The sequence below is a fragment of the Trichechus manatus genome, unplaced genomic scaffold (genome assembly GCF_000243295.1).
Source record: "Trichechus manatus latirostris isolate Lorelei unplaced genomic scaffold, TriManLat1.0 scaffold00042, whole genome shotgun sequence".
Lineage (NCBI taxonomy): Eukaryota > Metazoa > Chordata > Mammalia > Sirenia > Trichechidae > Trichechus > Trichechus manatus.
Window position 1 is genome coordinate 8539097 of NW_004443978.1, and position 20381 is coordinate 8559477.

At 48.4% G+C, this 20381-nt stretch overlaps 1 protein-coding gene across 1 annotated transcript in view; it reads right to left on the minus strand.

Moving 5' to 3' along the window:
* The window catches only part of SLC24A3 (solute carrier family 24 member 3), a 658266-nt gene that overhangs the window by 263826 nt on the left and 374059 nt on the right, over nt 1-20381 (minus strand). The window contains exon 3 of the mRNA XM_004376430.2: nt 6150-6226. Within this exon, the coding sequence (XP_004376487.2) occupies nt 6150-6226 (77 nt within the window). The remainder of the gene's footprint in view (nt 1-6149; nt 6227-20381) is intronic.

Genomic DNA, 20381 nt, shown 5'->3' on the forward strand with positions numbered 1-20381 from the left:
ATCTAGCTCAATTGGCATAACACAGTTTATAAAGAAAATGTTCTACATTCTACCTTGGTGAGTAGCGTCTGGGGTCTTAAAAGCTTGTAAGCAGCCATCTATGATAGTCCACTGGTCCCACCCCATCTGGAGCAAGGGAGAATAAAGAAAACCAAAGATACAAGGGAAAGATTAGTCCAAAGGACTAATGGACCACAACTACCACGGCCTCCACCAGACTGAGTCCAGTACAATTAGACAGTGTCCATCTATCACCACTGGCTGCTCTGATCGGGATCACAACAGAGGGTCATGGACAGAGCTGGAGAAAAATGTAGAACAAAATCCTAACTCACAAAAAAAGACCAGACTTACTGGCCTGATAGAGACTGAAGAAACCCCAAAAGTATGGCCCCCGGACACCCTTTTAGTTCAGTAATGACATCACTCCCGAGGTTCACCCTTCAGCCAAAGATTAGACAGCCCCATAAAACAAAACAAGACTAATGGGGCACAACAGTCCAGGGACAAGGACTAGAAGGTAGGAGGGGACAGAAAAGCTGGTAATAGGGAACCCAAGGTTGAGAAGGGAGTGTTGACATGTCGTGGGGTTGTCAACCATTGTCCTAAAACAACATGTGTACTGTTTAATGAGAAACTATTTGTTCTGTAAACCTTCATCTAAAGTACAATTAAAAAAAAAAAAAAAAAAGAAAGAAAGAAACATTCTCCTTGGTATTGCTTTCAGGGACAGGTCCATTAACAAGACTGGACTAGTTAACAGCCCCTCTCCCAGACGGACACACTTAACAGGAATTTGCCTTAGTGAGGGCTGTAGACTCATTTTCAGGTGTGTGATACGATATAGTACCTTACACACAAGCATATAGATGTATCTGCCTGATGGAAGAGAAGGATGACATTAAAATGTGAACAGAAGACTCAAAGCTTAGGTAGAATAATGTTGAGAGCTGACAAACTGCATAGAAGGTACTTCTGCTCTGGAGTTTGGTTTATTAAAGACAGCTGTCCACACCATTTTGAAAAAGAATCTTAAATACTGATTATTTAAAGCTTCTTTCACTAGAAGGGTAAATATGTAGCCCAGTTTATCATCTCAAAGGTTCAGCTATATACATCATGCAGGATAATTAGCAAAATTTCACAAGGTATTAATAAAGTACAAGCAAAGCACGGTTCTAAAAATTATTCACAGCCCTCTTACTCTGTTTGGGGCAGGCTCAATGAGTTTATAGAAATGCAAATTTCCTCCTAGACAGGAAATATTGCTTTTAGTGTCTCAATATTATAACAGATTGGAAATACAGCCAGCTCTAAGATAAGCATGCTTTCTTGTCTCACTATTTTTTTATTATTCACTATTCATAAATGTGGTAAGGATCATGGATTTCCCCCACAGTACGGAACCCATAGATAATGAACAGTTAGAAGAAATAGAAACCTTTTTTTGGTGTAATCTTAGGTTTTAGCATCAGCTGCAACAAGCTGATTCATCTAAGGGTTTAGGGTTTCTATAATCCATAAAAACAAAGATCTAAGAAAAAATTAAAACTATAGTGCTTGGAAAATTTAATCAGAAATGTCTGTTTGAACTCCACAAAGCACACACAAGAGTGAATTATTTACACAAAGAAAAAAAAAAAAAGATAGAGAAGCTGTGACATCTAAGATTTAAAAGATTGTGTCATGGGTCCTCTGAACCTCCAGTGTTGGGGCTTGGGCCACAGTATCCCCAGACCTGTACCCTACTGAGGTTGAAGGCTACAGGCCTTACGTGAAAGGCAAATTCACGTAGGTCAGAGGGATGGGGTGGTTTGAATTTGGGTGCAAATGCTAGGTTTGATTGGGCTTCAGAGCATGACTGGAAAGGAATGGCCAGGTGACTCCACGAGAGGACTGCCCTCTCTCTGGGGCAACCTGGGGTGACAGGGCACAGGTGCTGAAAACTTCCGGCCAGACGGCTGTCCCTCCTCTGACAGGATGAGGCGGACCTAAACATGACTGCATCATGTTCAGTCCCCCACACCCACTTCCTGATGCCCCTCAGCAGCCTGGAGTATTCCTCACCTTCAGTTCCCCACACCCGCTTCCTGATGCCCCTCAGCAGCCTGGAGTATTTCTCACCTTCAGTCCCCCACACTCGCTTTCTGATGCCCCTCAGCAGCCTGGAGTATTCCTCACCTTCAGTCCCCCACACCCACTTCCTGATGCCCCTCAGCAGCCTGGAATATTCCTCAGGGAACCTGGGACTTTTTCTGTGGCCTACCTGGGCCTTCACCTGACTGGAGGCAGACCACCTGGGTCACCTCTGGCTATGCCTAGTCCTAGTAAGCCCTAACCCTAGGCAAGAAGCAATGGCTTAGGGATGGAGAAAACAGGAATCCGCTTCCCACCACCTCCAGCTAGCAGTTAAGTAACCTGTGGTATCTTCCAGGAGAGGGACCACCAGCTTCCCCCTATCACGCCCTCTTACTCTCTACCACCCATGTCTATTTTCTGCTCACTTCAGACTCCCTCAACTCGAAAGTCTCTACTTCTGAAGATCATGGGGTTTCCCACTTCTGCCTGAAGTCACTTTTCCCCCTTCCCCTTTGGAAAATGCCTACCCACCCTTGACGATCAGCTCAACCTCACCTCCCTGACACCCGCCATGCCTTGATAGTATGTTGTATAGCCCATCGCTGCCATTAGCACATGGCAGTGCTGGTCCATACATGGAGCAGGAACCGGGGTTCGCACTGGGTGAGGCTGTGTCCTCTACATGTGGCAGGGGCTCAGGATGTGCTTCCTAGATGGCCAAGGGCAGGAAATCTGGATTTAGCTTCTTGCAGTTTTGACTCATGATTCGCCTGTTGCCTGTTGGCCACTGAAAGGTCAAATGTTAGCCCTCGAAGTATTGCTTGTTACACCCCATGATGTTCATTTAACAATTCCTGACCATCCAGGGCGACATGGATGGCGAAGGGGATAAGAAGAACCATGTATTCCTGCACTCAACAAGTAGGTTACGTGCACCAGACACTATACAAAGAATAAAGTCCCTTTCTCACGATGCTTATGTCCTCGTGGGGAGCTTGTATTCTGGAGGGTAGGGTGATGTAAGATTTAGTCCTTGTCCCAGGGGATGGCACCAGCAGGCCTACCCCTAACATATGCCCAGACAAGTATACGAATGCTCTGCCCATGACCTACCCCCCTGCTCACCCCACCCTGGCTCCAACCTGCCCCCCACCTATGTACATGGATACCCCAGGCAGCAGCTGTTTAAGTTTGCTCAGCTGGGCTTCTTCCCCGCAAGAAGCTGACCAGGGCAAAGGCCCGCACAGGCCATGGCAGCAGGATGGGGCTCTCCGGACAGAGAATTCTGGGGTGCCACATGCCTGGAGAGTGGTCTTGAGGGGTGGATGTGGGCTCAGGTGGACACTGGCTTTGACCTTGACCTCCTTGCCTGTGGACTCTAACGTGCAGGGCCCAGGGCAGGGTCTACCTGTGGTATTAGATAGCAATGACTGAACAATGCTAAACTGCAGGCTATGCCCACTTTCTTAAGAAATAATGTTAAGGGAGGAATTATCCGTTTTTATCGATTTTGCTTTCATCCCAGCCTGGGAATTCACCCCCCAGACAGCAGAGGCCTGACCAGGTGCCCTTGGCTCATGGAAATGACCCACCTCTACCCCTGGCCATTGATTCCCTGGATCCACGAGGGACAGCAGAGGTGGGAGAAAGGGCCCTGGCAGCAGCAGGTGGCAGCAACTCCATTTTGGGGGGATGAAAGCTCACGATGTTTGGGCTGAGAGTGGAATTCTAATATGTCAGATGTCAAGGCACCAGGGTGCTGATGAATCCAGGCAATTCTGGATCTGACACAGCGCCTGGGTCTCCTCAGACCTGGACAGGGCAGCCTCTGTGGTGCCAAAAGTGGCAGCTGGCATCCTTATTAATGGCTCAGTGTGCACGTGGCCCTCCTGAAGGGCGGGGGTACGGGCGGGAGGGTGGCAAAGATTCTACTTTATCGTTTGGTGATTTTAGACAATGTCTTTGCTGGAAAGGAACTTATCGTCTTTTTTTTTTTTTTTTTTGGAGGGAGGGCCTTAAGAGGCTGGGGTGTGCAGGGAAGAGCTGAAGAATTGATTCCTTTCATGGTGGAATGCTTTGCTCTAAGGGCAATTTATAGCCCAGAGAGGTTACCCATTTTCTCAGAGGCCACATACGGCAGGGAGAGCAGAAGTGCTGCTCCAGGCCTGGCGGTCTTAAAACATGGCCACACATCTTTGACACGGCCTGGATTGAGAGGCGAGGTCTTCACTCCCTCCCTTCAGCCACGGTGGGCTTGTGACTGCAGTAGACTATGGTGGAAGTGACGCTGCATGACTTCCGGACCTGGGTCATAAAAGGCTGTGCGGACTCAGACTTGTTTGTCTTACCCCTCCTGCTTCGAGCCCTAGATGCTGTGCAGAAGTCCCACTGCCTGAGGCTGCCATGCCAGGGAGGTCACATGCAGGTATTCTGGGTCACAGTCCAGCTGAGTTTGTCCTCCAGTCACCCCAGCTCAGGTGCCAGACACGGGGGTGGAGAAGCCCTCTCTGAAGCAGACCCTCAGCACCAGTGTCCCAGCCCCAGCCCTCTGCACTACTTACCTGAGGCCCAGGTTCCACAGAGCAGCACTCTAGCCCTGCCCTTTCTGAATTCTCGACCCGCGTGATCCACCAGCATAATAAAGAGGCTACTGGCTTATGCCAGTAAACTGGGGAGTTTGTTCTCAACAATAAATCACTGGAACAGAATTAAAAGCATTCTGGTGAGACTGAGAGCCCCAGAGCTGGGAAGCTCCAGGACACACCCAGTCCAGAGTCTAGCCAGATCTTTCCACGTCTGCAGCTGCTCCTCAGCTACATCTTCCCTCATCCCCTCCCCAAACTCTCCAAACAGGGACCAGACAAGTCAGACACTTTAGACCCACTGGTGCCAGAGAGGGCAATGGTGGACACTAAGAGGCCAGAAAGGAAGGAAGAAGCTTTTGTTGATCATCTACTCTGTGCCAGACACGGTGCCAGCTGCCATTACACTTAACCCAGTAATTTAACAGATACTTTGTCCCTACAAGTACTAGGAATGGGTCTGGGAATTAAGCCATGCACAAAACACATGGGGCTTACATGTGAGTAAGGGTGAGGGACACTAAGCAGATAAATATATACTGTGTCAGGCAGTCACCAGCAGTTTGGAGAAAAATAAAGCAGGGTAAGGGGAAGATGAAGTGGCTCAGCGGTAGAATTCTCGCCTTCCATTCAGGGGGTCCAAGTTCGATTCCTGCACTTCATTCGCAGCCGCCACCTATAGTCAGCGGAGGTTTACATGTTGTTATGATGCTGAACAGGCTTCAGTGGCACTTCCAGACTAAGACAGACTAGGAAGAAAGGCCTGGTGATCTATTTCCGACAAACAGCCAATGAAAACCCTATGGATCACAATGGTCTGATCTGTGACCGATCATGGGGACGGTGTCGGACTGGACGGCGTTTTGTTCCATTGTGCATTGGGTCACCACGAGTGACAGGTTGACTTGACAGCCACTAACAACAATAACAACAACAAAAGGGAGGACAAGAATTTTTGAGAGGCTGGCCAGGAAAGGCCTCCCCACGAGGGTGGTGTCTGAGCAGAGACAGCAAGGTTAAATAGTGGAGAGCAAATTGGTTTGACTTCAAAGTCCAGGATTTTGACATGAATATCAAGCAAAGAATACATACAGCCATCTTCCAGCCTATGAACTTCTGGCCTTTAAAAACTGGTACAATCTGTCTTCCTTATTCGCAGCATTTACAGTCTACAAAGTCCCCATGATCACTGAATGAGCCAATACCAAACCATCATCCTTGTTCAACCTCTGCAGGGAGTTTTTTTTTTGCCATTCTGCTCATGTGAATGTCTGTGAATCACCGTGAAGGCACCATAAGTGTTTTTAGTGAAAAGGTGAGTTTGTGAATATGGAATTCGTGAGTAATGAGGAGGCTCCCCCACCCCCTTACAGGGCTCAGAGGACCCCTCAGAGGACCCCACCAAGATTGTGCACAGGAGCCTTGGGCAGCAGCACCCTTAACTGCCTGCCCCACCTTGGCCAGGCCCCCTCTGGGAGTGGTACTTACACAGAGCACATGGAGGACCACTGCCCCTTGTCTTCTGTCCTCGTTACTGAAGATGTCCCTGGGGAACTCGTGCAGGGCTAAAGAGAGGAGAGAAGAGCAGCTCAGTACAGATGGCAACATATGCACTGCCCAAGGTCTGGGATCTCAGAGTCCTGGTTTTAATACGGGCTCCATGAACTTGGATGGGGGAGAAAAAACATACACCTTTATCTTCGTGAATCTCTAGCTGGAGCTGAGCGTTTCCTTCAGAGAGGAATGGCAGCCACCAGCCACAGCAGTGTTAGCAGAGCGTGGGGTTCTGCCCAGCAATGCATCCCACTTGCCGCAGGTCTCACGCATCACTTCTTCAGTATTATGGCCTTTTAAAGCGTCAGTGAAGAAGCACATGCATCCCTATGGCACACATTTATTCTCTAATATTTTGACAACTTCCTTTCAGTATGACCAGTTCCCTTTTGCAAGCGTCTGCATTTTATTGTATGCATTGAAAATAGCTTTCTGAGAAGGGACCTCTAGGTTCACTGGCTCACCAAGGGGTCCAGGGCACAAAGGGTTCAAGGGCACCTCGCTCTCATTTGTCCTTCATTCTCCTGCTCTCCATCCCCACTGTACCCGCCCTGGTTTGGGTCCTCGGGATTTCTGCCTATTACAACAACTCCCTCGCTGTTCTTCACTGTACTCTCCTCTCCCACCAGACCCGTATCTGCCGTCAAACTCAGCTCACGCCCCTCCCCTCGCCTAAAGCCTTCTATAAAAAACCAGCTGCTGTAGAGTCAGCCCGGACTCATGGCAAACTCCATGTGTGCAGAGCAGAACTGTGCTCCGCAGGGCCGTCAATGGCTGACTTTTCAGGAACAGATCACCAGGTCTTTCTTCCAAGGCACCTCTGGGTGGACTTGAAACTCCAACCTTTCAGTTAGCATCTCAGTGTGTTAACCACTCACAGCATGCAGGGACCTCAAAAGCCTTCAGTCCCCTGAGATAACTGCCTGAAGTCTGTAGACAGGCAGTCCCAAGCTGATCCCGGCTGATTCCCGCCCCAGACCTTCCTTCCCTCTGTTTTATGCTTTGCATGTGTTCACTCACTCAATGCCTACTGTGTGTCAGGCACCCCGCTAGCTGGAAATTCAGCAGTGAATATCACATGTGCTCATATTCTGGCCAAATAACATCATTTGCCATCCTTGAACACACGCTGCATTTTCTCTCTTTTTATATCTTTGTTCGTTTGCTTGCTTATTTATTTATCTACATAGGTTTCAACTGTGACACTGGCTCTGCCTCTCATAAAATCCAGTCTCCATGGCCGGCTTCTAACATCACCGCCTCCTTGATGAAGCCTCCCCTGGACCCTCCAGCAGGAATTCACGGCGCCCCTCTCTGCAGGAGGTTAAAGGTCAGGCGCCGCAGGAAGCTCCTCCCTCAGCCCCGCCTCCAGCAGACATCACTAGCTGATGGCTGCAGCGCTCCCCGCGGAGCCTCTCTCTGGAGAGAGACAGTCCTCAGGGAAACTGTTACCAGCTGGTGAGGATGACTTTCTGTCCCTGCAGAAGGCCTGTTGCTGCCCTGCCCAGACCTCATTAATGGCCTGGTGCACCTGGCCCCCGTTGTGTGAATGTTGCCCACTAGTGGCTCAGGATGCGTTCTTCTCTCAAGAACTGCCCTTGGCTGATGCCTGCCACCTCACTCAAAAATACCTGGAAGTTTAAGTCCTCCCTCCAAGAGAGGTCCCCAGCCAATGCCTGACGGAGCCAGTCAAGTCCATTCTGACTCATGGTGACTTCACGTGTGTCAGAGTAGAACTGTGCTCCGTAGGGTTTTCAATGGCAGATTTTCAGAAGTAGATTGCCAGTCCTTTCTTCTGCAGCACCTCCGGGTGGACCTGAACACATAACAGTTTGCTCAGCAGCCAAGTGCATTAACTGTTTGCACCACCCAGGGACTCGAAAATGTGAAACCACAGAAACCACTTTGAGGGGCCAAGGGCCTACAGAAGAAGCCAAATGTCCATCCATCAGGCCCTGGGCATTTTAGTGTTTCCAGCCATGTTAATAAGACATCTCCATTCTAGCATCTTCCCTCCACAGGTCAGATGCCTCTGGCTGAAGGTGCTGTCACTCTGTCCCATAGAGACGGAGGCAGCTCTCTAGTCTCCCTGATGAGAGCCCCTTACTGCCCCCTCCCTGAGACCTCACTGCTGGTGACGGTGTCCTTCTTCTCCCCCTGCCCCCACCCTCCTTCTGCACACAGAATACCCTGTGTTCTCAAGAGATGCCCACTCAGCCTTACGCTTTGAATTTTTCTGACTCACTCCAGGTAAATAAGTTCTGGCCCAAGTAACCACCGCACGCCTCGCCCACTTCCCTTGTCTCCTCCAGAAATCCAGTGTGATCAGAAACATGAGTGATGTTCCCTTCTGACCTCTTTCCAAACCTGAGGGTCACGGCCAGTGGGGGGAAAGGGAGAAGCCCAGAGGGAGGAGGAGGAACGGCCTATGTGTGTGGCCCCATCCACTCCCTCATGGACACTCAGAGCCCCAGGCTCTCCAGGATTGTGACTGTGAGGCCTGCATTTACCTGGGCTTGCCCAGACCTGCATCCCAATCTTTGGGTCTGAAAACATGGCAACCACTGTCCACCTTTTTGCCGCTTCTCCTCTGGTGGCCCCTTTGTTTTGTATAAATGCTCCCTGCCCTTGGGATGGGGGACAGGGAAGGGCCGGTGATAGACGGAGAAGGGCTGAGATGACGGTTCTGAAGGGGGCTGGGGGCTGGTGACAAACTTCTTCAAGGACGACAGTGGAGCGTATTTACTGAGCACTTGCCCTAGGCAGGCACGTGCCCTGCCCTTGACGCCCGCTGTCCCTTTTGATCCTCACCTAAAACCATGACTCCCATTTTGTAGATGTGGAACCCGAGGGACAGGTCACATAACACACTCAAGGACCCCAGCTAGAACACTACAGAGGCCACATACCCAGAAAATCTAGGGCTAGGGACATCCGCACTGCTGCTATCCCACCTCCCGGCATCCATTTGCGACCATACTCCACCCTGTGACCTTTTTCTTCTTCCCTCCGAAAGGGGCTCAGGATGCAATCTCAACTCTGCTCCCGCTCCACCGGGGAAAACGGGGGATGCTTACCTGCCTTTCTCTGTCTGTCTGCAGAGTCTCTAGCACCAGACAATCCCAGGGTTGACATGTCACCACTCCTGTCCCCCCTCCATACCCAGAGCTCGCATGCCACGCTGACTGTATTGATCACAACAGCTCATCACTCATGGGTGCCAACCAGAAGAATTACACACGTGGACTGCTTATGTGAGGTCCCAAATCATCAGAGTATAGGTGGAGACAAGGGTGGAGGCTGAGGTGCATTTTGCCACAAATACATGGAAACCAGCTATTTCTTTACTTTCTGGCTCGTGGGCTTCCTACATGAGGAGTAACGTGGTTTTAAGCAAATATGGGAGACTGCAGCATTTGAGGGGAGAGGAGCCTGGGTGAGAAGGCAGCGGATAGTGTCAGGCTGCATCCACTGCGTGTCCACACACGATGCCGCTTTGGCCCTCCCCACCTCGCTGCCTTTCACCCAAGAGGTAATCCAGAGCCCAAAGCTGAGCAGTGTGACCATGGGCCATGTCAGTAAGTGACGAATTGGGGTTCTAAATCCAGGTATTGTGGTTAAGAGCTTGGCTGCTAACCAAAGGGTCAGCAGTTTGAATCCACCAGCCACTCCCTGGAAACCCTATGGGGGCAGTTCTACTCTGTCCTATAGGGTTGCTGTGAGTCGGAATTGACTTGACAGCAATGGGTTTGGTTTTGGTTTTATTTTGATTTTAAATCTCCTTGTCATTCAACAAATAGCAACTGGATGAATAAAATGACAACAGATAAATGGATCCCACTGGGCTTCATTATTTGGCAGGGAAAGGGTCTAGTCAGAGATCTAAATGTCCAGCCAACACTGTGGGCCCAGGTGGGGCTCCTGGAGGAGGCTGTGCTGGGGGCTGTGGATGAGGGAGACCCAAAGAGCCCAGCGCTGGCTCAGGAAAGGCCAAGGGTGAGTCACCCAGAGTCCTGGCCACTCCAGAGTAAGCCGATGGGGGTCCAGAACTTGTCCAGGGTCCTCCCCACTTTGAAGCTGTGGCCTCACTGCTTGGTGACCTTCCTCTCTTTCCACAGTCTCGGCAGTGAGATGGTCTTGGTCTGCCCTCCATGGGCGTGGTCCTTGATCCATCACCACCCGCGAGCTCCTGGCTCTCAGTCGGGGGGCCTCCCCTGCGCTGGAGCCACGACCAGCCATAAGAAGATGTGTGGAAAGTCTCCAGGGGCCATGCCAGCCACCGTCCCAGTGGTAGCCCGTGCCAGAGTCTGCAAGTGGGGCAGCTGGCAGGTCAGATTCACTGGCTGATGGTTGGTAAACGGCTCAGGTGAAGGCTGAGTGTGAGTGAGGTAGGGGGAGGTGAAGAAGGATCAAGTAAACGCTTTCTAACCAGTTAGCTTCCAAAACAATTCTCATTTGGTTGTTAATGGCAACATGCAAAGAATGAGCAGGTTAAACGTTCACCTGAGAAGCTCGCAGACACCCTCTCCACTCCTGCCCCTTTCTTATTATAGCTCCTCTCAGAAAATATGATGACTTCAGTGACTTCAAAGAACTCATGTGCAACTTGCAAAGAACGCTACATACATACTTTTCCCCTTCTAATATATTATCATCTTTTGGAGAAAAAATGTTACAAGATTTCTTTTAAAAACTGAGCTGGGGTCCTTGTGAGTCCACGCCCTGCGATTCCTCTCGCCCTGCCCTCCCAGAGACAAGTGTTCCTTTATAGGCCCCAAATGCCTGTGTCTTAGGCTGGATCCCTCAAGACCAGGATTTGAATGTCAGCAGTGTATGTGGGAGGTGACCCCAGAGCACCAGAAGGGGAGTGGGGATGTGAGACCCGGGAGGAAGAAGGGAGGCCAATACAATGGGCCCGGACTTGCTGGGGCCTCTCTGGGACATGGTGTAGAACATGCCTCAGAGTCAGCCACCCAGGAGGTCAGGAGCTGGGCTTCAACCGCTATCGCCCACCTGCCACTGTCTAGGGCAGCTCCCAAGGCACCGACTCCTCCGCACTTCTGCTCAGCCCTGCCCTGGCCAGACCAGAGAAAGCCCCCAGGCAGCCACAGGTGTATTCACAAAACCACCTGCACCTCTGGGCGCGGTGATGCCCAGTGTCTGCTACACCTGCGTCCCCCAACTGTGTCACCTTCCAAGGCTCCCGTGCATGAGAACTGGAAAAGAGGACATACAGGGTGTCTCGATGTGTAGGAACAGAAAGGCCATCACATACACAGGCATAACTTGGCATCAGCACACAGTAGTGGGTGTGGGCAGGGGGGGGGGTGTGGAGACGGCAGGGGGAAACCCCGTACCCAGGCTTAGAAGTTAGAATAAACCGTGGTTGGGACGCGCAGCAGGAACTGACGTCTTGTTGTTGTCAGCTGCTGTCAAGTTGCTCTGACTCATGACAACCTGACATAAAACAGAACGAAACGTTGCCCGGTCCTGCATCATTCTCTCCATCACCAGTGTGTCTGAGTCCGTCCTTGCGGCTGTTGTGCCGCTCCCTCTCACTGAGGGTCTCCCTTGCCCTCGCTGGCCCTCTGCTAAACATGACATCCTCCTCCAGCGATTGATCCCTCCCGATGTCGTGTCCAAAGTGAGCGAGTCAGACAGTGTTCTGTTGTGACCCATAAGGGTTTCATTGGCTGATTTTTCATCTGTAGATTGCCAGGCCTTTCTTCCTAGTCTTCCCTAGTCTGGAAGCTCCACTGAAACCTGTCCACCCTGGGTGACCCTGCTGGTATTTGAAGCATGGTTTGGCACAGCTTCCAGCATGATAGCAATAGGCAAGCCACCACAGTGAGACAAACTGACAGACGGGTGGTGGGTCCAGCAGGAAAGGACGCAAACGGTAAGACTTCTCCCCAGACAGCTGCACTGTAATGTGTTCTTACATTAAGCAGCCAGTTCTAACGTGTAAAAGCTTCTGGAATGCATATGCAAAAGACACTGCCAGATGACCCCAGCAGCACAGAATGTAAAATAGCAAGAGCCCCATGACCAGCTAGTTATTGGGGTAGCAGCTTAGTTTGAGGGAGGCCCCTAGTACTTAGCATCTGTCAATCATCCCCCACTTAGGCACTATGTACAAGCCTACAGCACACAAGTTCTCCCCCTAGGTGCTGCCTGGTCATGGTTCTGGAGCAGTTTGCTATGTTTGTGTTTCATTTTCCTGAAGAAGGGGTCAGCTGGGGCCCAGGAACGTGTCCTCAGTAGGGAGTCTGGCCATGTGGTCAATCCCAGGACTCCGGCTGTGTGGCCTCTGGCAGCATGGCACTTCATCTCTCTGTGTCTTAATTTGCCTATTTGTCATTGTACAACGGTCAGCGAGGTTCCCTCCTCACCACTCCCTCGACTCCAAGCACTTAGTACTATGTAGGGCCGACAGAAGGTGCCTAATAAGTGTCGCTGGGATGAAGAAATCTGAGAGCAGACCCTGGATGCTGGGTAGAGACGGAGTGAGTCAGCTTTGCACAGTTGGCCCGATGGTTTGAGACAAGAGCTGTCGGCAGGGGATGAGTTCCCCACAGCAGCAAATGCACTCGCTTCCCGGACTCAGAGCACACGCTCCACCTGGCAGAAACGGAGTCTGGTGCCACACGGGCACGTAGAAATGATATGTTCAGAAATAGCTGCAGCTCTCAAAGAAAAGAGTGTAAGGAGTCAGCATGGTGCACTAGCCCGGGAGCCTCCACCTAGCTCCATCCTAAGCCAAAATACTTCTTCCTGGCCTCAGTTTCCTCATCTACAAAGCAAGAGCTTAGAGCGGGTGGCGCCTCTAGTGCCTCCAGCACATCTGATGGCCAGTGCCGATGCCATCCGGCTGCGCCCCCACTTGGTGTGCTTCCCCATGCCCAATCCAAAGGCACCTGGGGTGTTTCTTAATCAAGGCTTGGGCTGGGATGCTCGCCCGTCTTTGGGAACTTAACATTTCCTTGGGCTGTTAGTTGGATTTTGCATAAGGGCCTTGGCTTGGGCACTAGCCAGGCCTGGGTTCAGACCCCACCTGCACCACTCACTCGCCGTGGACTCTGATGAGCATTTCCCTTCTCAGACCTGGAGGCGCTGAAACCATCCTTGGAGGGCTGTTGTGCAGAGTGCAGACAGCACATGTGAAATACCTGTCACCATGACTCTGGGGCCACCTGTCACTACTCTTCACCATTCTAACAATAATAAGATGCTGGCCCAGCATTGGGCAGAGGACACTTCCCTGGTCTTGGGCTGAAGTCCTTGCATTGCTAATTCCTGCCTGCCTTGCATTGGCATGTTTCTCCAGGACAATGTCTAGCCCGTGGGAGCTGTATTAACACACGTGCCTCTCAGGTAGGAGCCTTCCATGTTCCGTCTGCTGGGGCAGCTCCACGTGCAGGAGGATGGAGCAGCCTCGACCAGCTGAGGTTCCCCAAATACCTTCAAAATCCTTGAGGGCCCTTTCTGCTCCTCTCTGTCTTCATGCTGTCTTCCCCCAAATTTTCCTTTCAGAACATCTCAGCAGCCCAGGGGGACAGCAAAGCAAGCGGTGCTGTTCCCATAGAAACCACTGATCACTGAGCCGGGTGGACTCCCCTTACCAAGGCAACGGCAATCAGCATCCCGCGTCTCTTGTGGCTGCTTTTATGATGCCCGAGTTTGATGAGCCTAAACGGAGGTTTGCAGGGATGGAGAGTGATTTCTGCTTTGTTTGAAAAAAAAAAAAAAAAGGCAGCAGGGACACTCCCAGTGTCTTTCGACATACTAATTACATATCGATCAAATGGAGCAGCCCAAGATGAAGATCATCAAGTCCTAAAATGCCTGCTCCCTTAGCACCTCTGAGCAAAAGGCATGGTGCCACTGCAGTCATCAGAGCACCCGTCTCATCCCAGGGGCCTTTTCATAACAAAACACTGAGTGTGTCTCAAGTGGCCAGCCTCTTAGGGAGTGCTCCAAGGATCTGGGGCCCTGGCGCTGCTCAGGCTGCCTTGTCAGGCACTTCTGTCTGTCTTGGTATGCTGTTCTCCTGGAGTGGGCATTTTGAAAACTGTCTGCCAGGTAAGGTACTTACTCGGCCCTCCGTGCAACCTCACCTGCTCTTCTCTTGTGGCCCCACTGCCCCTTGTGAGTATCTGTCACCTTGCAGTCATCTGTTCGCCCCATGTCCCTTCCACTCAACCAGTCTGTGAGCCCCTGAGGACAGGAACCCTGCCACTCATGCCTCTGTCGCCAGCACCCACCTCAGGCCCGGATACATGAAGGAGACTAATAAACACCAAGTGAGTGTGAGTGTGAGTGGACCCAGAGGGCCTTTCTCTCGGGCTGGTTTTGTATAAACACCACAGAATTATTAGCTGAGCAGTGATGTCCGGAGTGAAACCCCAACAGTGGATCCCCACTCTGGTGGCCATGAGGGCTGTTCACAAGTATCCCATTTTCTCCACGCCCCCTCAGGTTAGATGGGGCCATGCAGCTTGCTGTGGTCAACACACGGTGAGCAAAACAGCTGTGTCACATCTCCAGGCAGGCTTTAAAGGCCAGTGCCTATTTGCCACATTGTATTTTCTTGCTTCAGTCTTCATGGAAACATATGTCAAGATGGTCTTCCATCAGCCTGGGCCCCTGAGTGACTATGATGCTCAGAATCCCTGCCTCCTGACACACACACACACACACACACACACACACACACACTTTGAACATGTACCACAAGTAAGAAATAACACTTTTGTTGTGTTTAGCTACTGAGATATTGGGGCTGTTTGTTACTCAGCATATACTACCCCATGCTGAGTAATGCACCTGCTAATATGTGCTTGGCACCCCTATAGCACTGTGCACATACAGTCTTGCCTTGAAGTGATTTTTAGTTTATATCTTTGTCTTCTTACTAGACCAGAAGAGGGAGGTTAAGACTGGGATGATATTTATTTGTCTTTATCCCTAGTGCCTAGCAAAGTGCCTGGTGTGTAAAGGCACTTAATGAGTAATTGTTGATCAAATTAACACATTTGTCATAATGGAGGCCCCCTGGAAACATTATCCACAAAAGAATCTGTGTGGAAGCGGATGTAGTCACAAATTTATTTTCTAAGTATTTAGTCTCTGCGGAAGTTATAGAGACATCTCTGCGTACTCCTCTCTCCCTCAGAGAGGTTCAACAAGGCACAGGAGCCAAAAGGGGGCATGTCTGGCAACGGGGGGAGGGGGATGCAGGGTGTCCAGGGAACCGCAGCCTGCTCTGAGGCCGTCTTTCAAATTAGTAACTGGTTCTCAGGGTCATGTTTTAGTAACACTGGAAAATTTATTAACAAATCAGTGCAGTGCAAAAAAATATGTACTTATTCATACCTTACCAGGCACTGGGTACCATACTCAACCCTACTTACAGAAAGATGAAGGATGCACACATAGTCCTTATCTTTGAGGAGTTCACAGTTGAGTGGATGAGAAAAGGTTAGGCTGGGGTCAAGGGGTCCTCAACTCTCTTGGAAATTATCCCAATAATTAAAGTATCCTGAATTCAAGAACAGAACTAACCTTTACTGAATACTGTAAGTATAAATGTATCACTTTTTCACTGCCTCTAAATGAAAGAGAGCATTATCCCCACTTTGCAGATAAATAAACTGAGGCAAGTAACTCGCCCAAGTTTACATGGATGGTAGTGGAGGATCTGAGATTATAACAGGAACCTGACTTTCAAGCATATTGATTCCATTGTACCGGAAAGGGCACACTGAAGGCATCTACTTGATTTTTTGTTTTGTTTTGTTTTGTTTTGTTTACTCTTTAAGGGCATAATCCCCTTCCCTTCAAAAGTCAGAAATAAATTCCTAGATTCACATGGACTGAAGTGTGCATGGAAACCAGATCACGAAAAGCATGTCTATGAAAGAAGATGCAACCTCAGGTAACACATAACCAAGAGCCTCAACGCAGAGCTCATCAAATGATTAATCAAAGAGATGTTACCAGTACACTGGAATATTATTCAGCCCTAAAGAGAGATGACGTTCTGATACATGCTATGACACGGATGGACCTTGAAAACATTATGCTGAATGAACTAAGTCCGAAACGAAAGGACAAATACTATGATTCCACTTACATGAAATATCCCCAACAGGCAAATGCATACAGACCAATGTTTATTAGTAGTTACTAGAGGTGGGTGTGAGGGGGGAAGCGGAGGTATATTGCTTAAGGGAAAAAGAGTTTTGTTAAGGGTGATGAAAAAATTTGGAAATGGATAGTGTGATGGTTACACAACACGGTGGATGTAATTAATGTTACTGAATTCTACATGTAAAAACGGTTGAAATGGCAAATGTTTTGCTATATACATTTGGCCGCAATTATTTTCTTTAAGATATTACCTATCAAAAATTTTTGAGAAGGATTAGATCAGCCAATGGTCTGTGCGGTGACATTTGCTTATCATAGTCACTCAGGGTTTTACAAGAGGCTGGCTGACCACCTAGATTTGAAGCCCTCCTTTACTACTCATGAGTTCTGTGACCTTGGGACAATTCCTTAGCCTCTTTGAGTCTTAATTTCTTAATACACAAAATGGGAAAATAAACCAATGGTTGTTATGAGGATTAAATGTGATGATGCCTTTGAAACATGCAGTACCTAGACTTGGGTAGATGATTATCAGATGGTAGCTCCTTTTGACTTTATTGGAAACCCTGGTGGTGTAGTGGTTAAGAGCTATGGCTACTAACCAAAAAGTCAGCAGTCTGAATCCACCAAGTGCTCCTTTGAAACCCTATGGGGTAGTTCTACTCTGTCCTATAGGGTCACTATGAGTTAGAATCTACTCGACGGCAACAGGTTTTTTGACTTTATTAAATAAAGGAGAGGGAGAAATATGGACAAGGGGTGTTTTCAAAGATGCCAGTTCCCTCCTGCATCCCTGGGGTCCTATCACTTGTGCTGAGTAACTGCAGCACCTGCATCTCTCTGCTGGGGGGCTTTGTCCAAAATGAAGAAAGGGTGCACTGCCCAGACACTGCAGGCAGCATATGCTGGAGAATTAACACCTCTTTCCCCCAGGAGAAGCCCTCAACCAAAGTCTGAGAGATGGTGGATGTATTAATACCCCGGCTCCCTCCTCACTGGGTGAGAGAACTTGGAGTGTGTCCTACTCTGTTTCCTGGAGTTCCTGCCTGATTAAGCTCTAGTTGCCCACAGTGATCACTGGCTTTCTAACACTCCTTTGATCGGCTGCCTTCCCTTCCCTGTCTCACTTCCCAACTCTCTCCTGTGATCATCTCCCAAACAGACCGCTTGCACTTGAGTCGGCCTTAGGGTTTACCTCTGGAGAACCTATATTTAGACAAGGGGAGTTAGGGATTTTGCCCATTTTGTCCCTCCATTTAAACAAGATTAGTTTTTTGTTTTTATTTTCCAGCAGAAGACTCATTCATACTCAGGTAAATGCCCTCCCCCTCCCCCCGAATAATGGCAACAATTCTTATGGGAAATTTTCAATGAACTTATTGCCATGCATTTATAGAGAATCCTACAATGCATTCTACAATGCAGATAGCAGCATGGAACCATCTCATTCCCAAATGTAGACTGGGAAACTGCTTTGTCCCTTTTTCACAGTGTTGAAGTTGATCCAACACTTATTAGAAGCTTCTTGGTTTCCACTTTGGAGCTCTTTTTTGCATGTCTATATTGGCAGGAGATTTTAAACAATCATCCCACAAGCTTTCTCCTGGAAGGGAACAGATATTCTTCGCAATGAAAGAATCCCAATAGACTTTTGGCCTGACAGGGCACTGAAATGTAATTTGATGAACTAGAAATACATTTCTTTATCAATATTAAAAAAACCACGGTGTCCATGCTGCTCAAATCTCTGAGCCAGCAGCTACTGTAGAAAAGACTGTAATCTCATGAATAATGTAGAGTTCTCAGGCCACGGCCATAGCTGCAGAGAATAGGCCTATTATCAGGGGCAAGAGTCCACTACTTGCATTGGTTGCTCCTGTGGGATCACCAAGGCTGTGTCAGTAATGAATTCTCATTACAGGAAATGAAATATTTATGGTACATAGATAGCCCTGTGGTGTTCAGAACTTTATGCCCTTCCTTGGACTACTTTGTTCCTCAAAGTGTCCTTTGGTGCCAACATCAGAGACAGAATGTGTGGATGGATGAACCGGGGGCTGACCCAGGTGCCGCATGGTCTCATGTTTTCATGTCTGCTTATTGATGCAGAGAAATTCAGACTGACGAGAGGATGTACGCAGAGACCCACTGAATGTGTCCTTCAGAGAACTCACAATGGTTAGAAGGAATGCCCAATCTTCCTCAGTATCCTTGGAAAGGAGGAAGCTGCATGATGCACTTTCTTGGGAGAAATACACTTAAAATAGTTCTTTTTGAATGTAGTAATCCCCTATAGGAACCTATATCAAAATTTTCACTCTTTATATACTTATCAAGTAGATGAAGAGTATATGCTAAATGACTGGAAGTTTCAGAAGTAGTAATTTTTTTGTTAATATTAACTCATCAAATTTCAGATCTAGACCTTTAAAGGCCTATTGCTCTACCAATGGGGAGGCAGGATTTGGGGAGAAGCAGAGTTCAAGTTTTCTCTCTGCTTCCCCTTTCGAAGTGCGCTTTGTCCCAGAAAGGGTCACATAAACTAGAGATTTCATCAGCCTGAGACCAGAAGAACTAGATGGTGCCCGGCTACCACCAATGACCGCCCTAACAGGGAACACAACAGAGAGTCCCTGACGGAGCAGGAGAAAAGTGAGGTGCAGAACTCAAATTCTAGTAAAAAGACCAGACTTAATGGTTTGATTGAGACTGGAGGGACCCTGGAAGACATGGCCCCCGGACTCTCTCCAAAACTAAAACCATTCCTGAGGCCAACTCTTCAGACAATTGTTAGACTGGACTATGGAACATAAAATGATACTCGTGAAGAGTGTGCTTCTTGGCTCAAGTAGTTACACGAGACTAAATGGGCAGCTCCTGTCCAGAGGCGAGATGAGAAGGCAGAGAGGGCCAGGACCTGGTTGAATGGACATGGGAAATCCAGGGTGGAAAGGAGGAGTGTACTGTCACAGTATAGGGAGAGCAACTAAGGTCACATAACAATGTATGTATAAATTTTTGTATGAGAGACTAACTTGAATTACTTAAAGCACAGCAATAAAATATAAAATAAAATAAAAGAAAATGTGTTCTTTCCTTTTCCCCGTGATGTCTTCCACAATCACCAATTTCAGGGACAGCAAATAAGTCTCATTTCATATGTTCGTCAGTTGACCGGTAAGGACTGATGACTGTTAGGCTTAGTCTTGGATGGGGCTCAGAGTGGTAGCGCATCTGGGATTTATTAACAATCTCTGCCACAGTAATGGGTGTTTCTTATTTCCCTACACTGAGGTTTTGCTGACAGAGTCCTAAATTGAAAGACTAACTGACACTCCTTGCTCCTGGTAATAGTGATTCTCACACCTGTTTTACAGCATAATTCATTTAAAAGGAAGAAAAAAACAAAGATGTTTCAGTGCAATTCTCCAAAGATACCAAATAAATTCAAGCAGATGGATTAGACTATTGTCATAAAATATTAGCTTGAAATCTAGTCTATAATAGTGAAATACCTATTTAAGAAAACTCACAGCTAGTTATACAAAGAGATACAAACAAACCAATGGCTAATTCATTCGATAATATCAACACTGTGCTCACTCCTCAATTTAGTAGCTGGCAACCTCTGGCTCCTCCTTGAGGGGAAAATGCAGATGTTACCTGTGGGAAAGGAGTTGCCATTTTATGTTAACACATGATAGATATCTCTTGACCATTTACATATGAATTTGAATCAAAACCCTTAAGAATCTGCTAATTATACCTGAAACTCTTGTAAAGGTAGATTTGAGCCCAAGGATTTTCTATTAGATCACTAAGTTTGTACCTCTAAAGTATGGATTCCAAATGTCTTAGATCCATCACTTGGAAAAGATCTGTCACTGAAAATGAATGAAAATTAAGAGAAGAGCCTGATTAATCCAAATAAAAAAGTAATTCTTATATCCATTTTTCTCCATTTTCTTGGACTATCACTGGGCCATAATACATTACCAATTTTAATGAAACAGA